Here is a 6,435-nt window from a genome sequence, read left to right as displayed (position 1 = left end):
AACATGCATGAGTAGTGCACATGCAACATGTCTTCAGGGAAGTTCAGATGTTTCATACTGAATGATAAATCAGTTGTGCCACAAAGAGGAATAGCCAACATACATTATTATTTTTAATTCAATTCTTTTCCTAAATATTGTTTCTGCATTGCATGAGTAAGCTGTTGCCATGGTAATTCCGATGAAGTGGGAATGATAATTATTACCGCATGGCAATTGTTGAATTATTAAACGCTTTGCGGGGGGGGGGGGGGGGCTGGGGGGCTGCGAACGAGCTGAATAAGAAACTGAAAATAAATGAGACAGAATGAGGACTCATTGCTTTTTCTGCACTTTTACTAGGCCTTTTTAATGTTATACAACTCCAGTCTGTCCTTGAAACTTTATTTAAAGGAATCCTCAGGAAGAGTCATGAATATTGAAAGAGATTCCATTCATGAACAGTTCAACAGAACAAACAGAAAGAAGAGGAAACTACAGCTGTATACTTTACCAACAGACTGCCTAGGCAGATATTGTTCCAAATATCTATCTCACTCAAAAGTCTGGGTTGTTTCTTCATTCAGCGAAAATCACGCGTTCATTAAAAAATGTACGGTAGCAAAAGTTTCTAAAATATAAATCTGGCAAGAGCATCTGCATTAAAAAAAAGCACAACTTTGCAAAATTAAAAAATGATGCCCTATAAATACAAATTATGTACAGTCACGATCATTTTAAGTGGCATTCAAAAAAAGTCTTTATTTTACTACCAAATGTGTTTTGACACAACAATAAGCGCAATAAGACATCAGCAGCTATGACACGTGCAATAAATTAGACAAAATATATCTCCTTCACAATATCACGTGCATTTTACCAAAGTGGCCTACTGTGAGGTTGACACGTACATTAATTCAACATTGATTTTCATTCAGTACAACCCCTGTAAAAGGCCTCGGCAGGTTTTGGCATCTACAAAGTGAGGGAGTCGGGGGACTCTAGCACTTTGACTCTGCATAACCTTCAGTGGCAGATTTCATGTGGTGATACTCGTGTTCACTCTCTGAGTCCTGAACACAGACGAATGGGAAAAAAAAAAAAGCAAGACATGAAAAAGCGTTGAAATTTGTTGACATTTCTGAAGAGTATCTAAAATGTACTGTACCGTCATTAGTACGTCACAACATGTGGCTGCCTTGAATTTGTCCACCACGTGAACGTTGTCATTCTCCTCTCTGATCAACAGACACGAGAAAACCAGAAGTTAACAAGACTTCAAGACTTGTCATTTTATTCTGTTGTCTTGTCATGCAAAAAAAAAAAAAATAGCTGTGATTCTGCTCTGTAATTTTACTTTGAACAATTAATCCATTAAACCTTTATTATTAAACACCTCCAGCCTCTGACATGAATGCGTAAGATTAGTTTAAATAAGTCGATACGTGCTAATTGATCAATGATTTGCCAGGTCCCGTTTCTACCTCAAACCTAATTCTAGTTTAACTATTGTAAAAATGAACAATTCAGAGGTAAATCTATACCAACCGGTGGCTGGCTAAACCCCAAGGGACCCACTTCAGTGATTGGTTGAACAAATCTACTCACCCATCCGCGACCTCTATGGCTGATCTGTAGCCCTTGGATTGGCTGCGCTCTCTCTCGGGGCAGAACATTTGACCAATCAGAACGAGGGCAATGATGGCGGAAGGGATGAGGATGAAAAAAAGGAGCACTCCAATATCCGAGAAGCGAATGGTGGGTGCTGAGGAGGACAAGGTGAAAAAGGAGGAGGAGGAGCATATTAGGTTCCTAGCTAGCAACGAGCTGTTGAAGAGTAAACAACCTCTTCACACATAGTGATCTGTAACTATACACAACATGGAGTCAAATGATTACAGACTCTTTTGTATTCCAGTGGGCGGGCTGACGATATGAGTCAATGTGCAAACACATACAAATTGATTAATTATTGATGAGTCAGCAGCACTAAATACATGTTTGCAAAGGAATGTCACGTCGCCATTCAGCCATACCGGAATGTCAAGTCTCGTCATCTGAAGAAAATGTTGCGTTCAAATACACTCCCCTTTATGTGATACATGACAAATGTGTGACAGATATGTGAAGCAACCGACTTACTTTTTGGCGTGACAGTGAGTACTGTGTGTGAGTTTGGGCTCCCGTGGACATCTGGGGGATTTCTGACTGAGCATGTGTAGGTTCCGTTATCATTCAGTGTTGAATTGATAAGAACGATGGAGGCTTCCCCCTTTGCCGGGCTTCCTCGCCACTGAATACGCCCCCTGAACTGGCCTTCCGCAGGCGGGAAGGCACGAGAAGAGAAGTGGAAGAACTGAGGAAAGCAGAAAAGGAGGCAAAGAAATATTATTAGTCTTCTCAGCCATTGCCATAGCAACTCCGCTACTTTGGAGCTTCATATGTATATCGATGCAGGAGTAGGAACACCTTCCGTGATACATTTAGATTCCAGCGAGTCAATTTCTGCTTTCGTCTTGTAAACCGTTGAATTTAAAAGGAATGAGAGGAGTTTGCTTCCATCTGCCAGAAAGCCGGTCGGCTGTGTTCACGCCCACGATGGCGCAGACGCCCGTTTCTAACTGTGCGCGTTAGTGAACATGCCAAAAAAAAAAAAAAGCAAAAACTCCAGTTAGACACTTTTGCGCTGGGCAGGAAAATAGGGCTGTTTGGAGTGTCTGTACGATGAATTTACGATAGCACGTCTGCTTACGAACAAAACAACATTCGGGCCATTGATTTGTATTCACCGCAGTGTATTCTTTTTCAACGAGAGCACTGAGACCTCCGCCAGCATAGATAAACATATGTCACCTAAGAAATCAATGGACGAATGGTGAAGATCAAATAGCTAAAAGGAGATCAGGTTTCATGTCGATGCAGAATTTCTTGGTAGGGGTTCCTCGGAGAGATAAGTGTCTGAAAATGTTAAATGGGAAGTTGCTACCAATCAATCCATCTGACTCAGATTGGTCTGAAACTTCAGTTGCTACAACAGCTTTTGATGCTCAAAATGACGAAAGATGTTTATTAGGTTTTAAAAGTTTGTAAGGCAAATCTCAGTGAGAAATAAAACAGATTAAAAGCAATCAGGCATACCACAATGATATCATTTTCATCTAAAGAAAAAGTGTCTGGCAGCAGGTGGCGAAACAGATGGTGGTGGAACAAGCTGAGTGACGAGACCAATGTTCAGAAAAATGGGCACAAAGATGATCAGCTAAAAAAGTGAACATGGACCTAATCGACAGACATGGACATAATAGATGTTTCTCAGAAAGGTCAAATTAAGGCTGGCAAAAGCAGGTTACCATTATAGCGTCTTGATATTGATGCCATTTTTAGTTGGTCTCAGTTCTATACAAAAAAATGGCGCAGAAGGACTAAAGGTTACTAATGTATGAAAGATAAATAATTCCCAGCCATAGAAGTTATTTCAAGCATAATTCACTCAAATTCAAAACATTACTGCTGCATTTGGCAATAAGTTGATGTAATTCAGCAAGCATCCTATCTTCTGCCTTCTATCAAATTAATTCTCATTGGGACCAAGTTAACTATGCAAGCACTGTGGCAAGTGTGATTGCTTTGGCTGAATAATTGTATTTATGATGAAACTTTTCACATGCTTATTTGTAATCGGGCTACTGTGATATACGACCAGGGACACTCAGACGTATAAAGCTGCCAAAATAGCTAATGAAATTGGATGGAGGGCAAATACTGGCAGAAAAATAGAAAGTGTTATAATTCTGACCTGGTTCCGTCCACGGACAATATCAGACTGCAACACTTTTTGAATCCATAATAAATAAAACAAAAGAGTAGGATTGGGTGTAGCAGCTTTTTGCAATAGCTGTGGAGTTTTGTGAGGTTATAACATGTTGAACCACACGTGTACGTGCATGCTGACATAGCAATTCCCTTTCTTCTCGTCTTCCTACGCACTTTGAAGCTAGACAACTTTGTCTGTTAATGACTAAACCAACAGTACTCCACATTAAGAGCCGCAAATCATTAGCCTTCACTTCACTCTGAGTGCTCCTATAGGAAATGACATATAGGGTTGCAAGTACCACACTATGCAATTACACAGAACCACATTTGAAGGCTCTCTTCAAGCCCAAATGGAACTCTTTAAATGATGTGATGTTTTTTAGTGGTTTGGTCAATGAAGCTCAACCCTGATTGAACATGGTTAGAGGATTGAGTGCTGTTATAGGTTGGAATGGAAACATGGATGGCATTTTGGAAGACCACAATATCATCATAGAGGGAAGGAATTTAGGTAGCTTTTTCATATAAGGTTACTGGGGAAGCCTCTGAGGCTGGTCTGGAATGGGATGGACTATAAAACGGATACAGAAGAAGCACATGTAACGATCGAAACTGATGATGTTTAAAAATTGTTCGACTGTTGCCAGGTAGATTAGGCAATGGGTAACTGCAGATCATTACGTTAACCAATAAATAAATAAATGAATAAATAAATAAATGGCCTGTTTTGATTTTACAGTATACACGATTTTAAAGGGATGTGTGTAGAATTTTCTTCCATCTAGTGGTGAGCTGATAGAATGCAACAAAAACGACCTAAGTTTGAAGCCGGGCTACGGTGCCTCAAAGTGACCACACTGCAAAAAGTACTTCCATTTTTGAGCAAATGTAGTTTTGGTTAAGGAGGAACTTGTTTGGCTGCTAGCATATTTATTTTTAATCATTTAATCATCTTAGCACAGTCAAATCCACACATTGGTGAAGGCATTGTTTGACTTCCCATTACTATGAAGTAGTACCAGTTTCAGAGTAATTGCTATTGGACAAAAGTAAAAATGAAACAAGGAAGAAGTGAACGGTACAATGCATAAAATCCAGGAGTGGAACGACAATCCGGATATACACAAAAAGCTGAATGTTGAGAGCTCAGCCTGTGTGATAAGTTCAGATGAAGATCCTAACCATTCAAGATAAGTCCAAACTCCTTTGGGAACGATGGAGTTATGCAGTCGTCTTGTAAGTTTGGTGTCTTGTTGACTCAACATACTCTTCAACAATCAGCCACCTAAATCCATCCATGAGCCATTACTGCCATCAAGGGGTATTTGCAGCACACAGCCATTTTCAATACTGTACAGCATGCTGTCAAACTCAAGGCCCTGGGGCCAGATCCGGTCCCCAACAGCATTTTATGTGGCCCGCGAAGGTAAACCATGTACCTCATGTAGCAAATTTTGTTCACTCACATCAACACTGAGACACAAGATATTTCAAGTAGCTTATTTTTGTTGCCATTGTCCCAGTTTTTATATTTAGTATTGCTAATCCTCAGACATCAATAAGAAAAGCCTTCTTAATTTTGTTTTCACAACATCTTTTCATACACCACACAAGATCTGCACTCACTGTCTGTGGCGGCCCTCCAGTCTGGGGTCTATAGGACCAATCGATGGTCATCTTGCTGGTGGGTCGACTGGTGGAAGTGAAAGTGCAGGACAGGGTGACGGTGTCTCCTTTGGATGCATGGAGCTCTGCTGGAGAACTCACTGTGATGGAGAAGACGAGTGAAGGAGCTGCAAAGAAGAGACACAAATAACTTAAGTGGGAACAAAAGGAAGTTTAGGTATTGAGCAAAGTCATATGGTGGCAAAAGGTTAAACGCAAAGTGATATGTTAATTTACACGAGGCAGTGCTTCAAAATTAAATAAAGCATTTTATAGGGGAAAAAAATAGAGATAGATCGATGTGCTCGTATACAGCACCAACAACAAAAATAGTTTTTTTAGGAAGTAAAATAAATATGAAAAATAGTTTGTGTACTTTTAAAATTAAGTTCAAATGAACGAATGATTAATTGGTCTCACACGTAAAAAAAGATCAGAAATTACGTTGACATTTAATCAGCGGTGTAACGTCAAAGAAATGAATTCGATAATGAAACGCTTGGGAATAAACAACACGAAAGCCGAACTATGGCCTGTTTACTCACCGAGGAATACGAGCAAACGGAACAGAAGCGCGTCTTGCCTCCTGTGGCAATGTCGATGCATTTTAGGAATTAAAGAAACATTCATTTGCTGTTGACACGAAATATAACTTGGAAAAAAAAAAGATCTACGTCAAAGCTTTAGATAAAGTCTTTCCATTGTCTCGTTCAACGTGACTCAAGTCTCCATTGCAGCAAAATGAAGTACCTGATAAACAGGTGGATCAGGAAGTGCTGCTTCATGGATCGTCTGGGAAAGTAAAACAGTTCCGATCCAAAGAAATAAATGACTCAGCCATCACCTAATAATCTTGACTATAATATTGACTATATTCGAAACGCATGCGTACGATAATTATTGTTGCTCAAGGTGGGAATTTAAAAAAAAAAAAAAACGTTGTTGGTATGTCAATGAAATACATATGCATTATAA

General features: G+C 39.7%; 1 protein-coding gene across 1 annotated transcript; it reads right to left on the bottom strand.

Moving 5' to 3' along the window:
• Positions 1–318: 318 nt before the first annotated feature.
• Positions 319–6,214, bottom strand: mpzl3 (myelin protein zero-like 3). The gene is made up of 6 exons (XM_061280263.1): positions 6,006–6,214; positions 5,422–5,588; positions 2,122–2,335; positions 1,588–1,744; positions 1,148–1,217; positions 319–1,052 (listed from the first exon to the last, which is right to left on the bottom strand). The coding sequence occupies exons 1-6, from the start codon at positions 6,088–6,090 to the stop codon at positions 981–983; spliced, it is 765 nt and encodes a 254-aa protein (XP_061136247.1). The 5' UTR covers positions 6,091–6,214; the 3' UTR covers positions 319–980.
• Between the last annotated feature and the right edge of the window lie 221 nt (positions 6,215–6,435).

The sequence above is a fragment of the Syngnathus typhle genome, linkage group LG6 (assembly GCF_033458585.1).
Source record: "Syngnathus typhle isolate RoL2023-S1 ecotype Sweden linkage group LG6, RoL_Styp_1.0, whole genome shotgun sequence".
Lineage (NCBI taxonomy): Eukaryota > Metazoa > Chordata > Actinopteri > Syngnathiformes > Syngnathidae > Syngnathus > Syngnathus typhle.
Note: the sequence above shows the minus strand (reverse complement) of the source record. Positions and strands in the feature narration are given on the sequence as shown.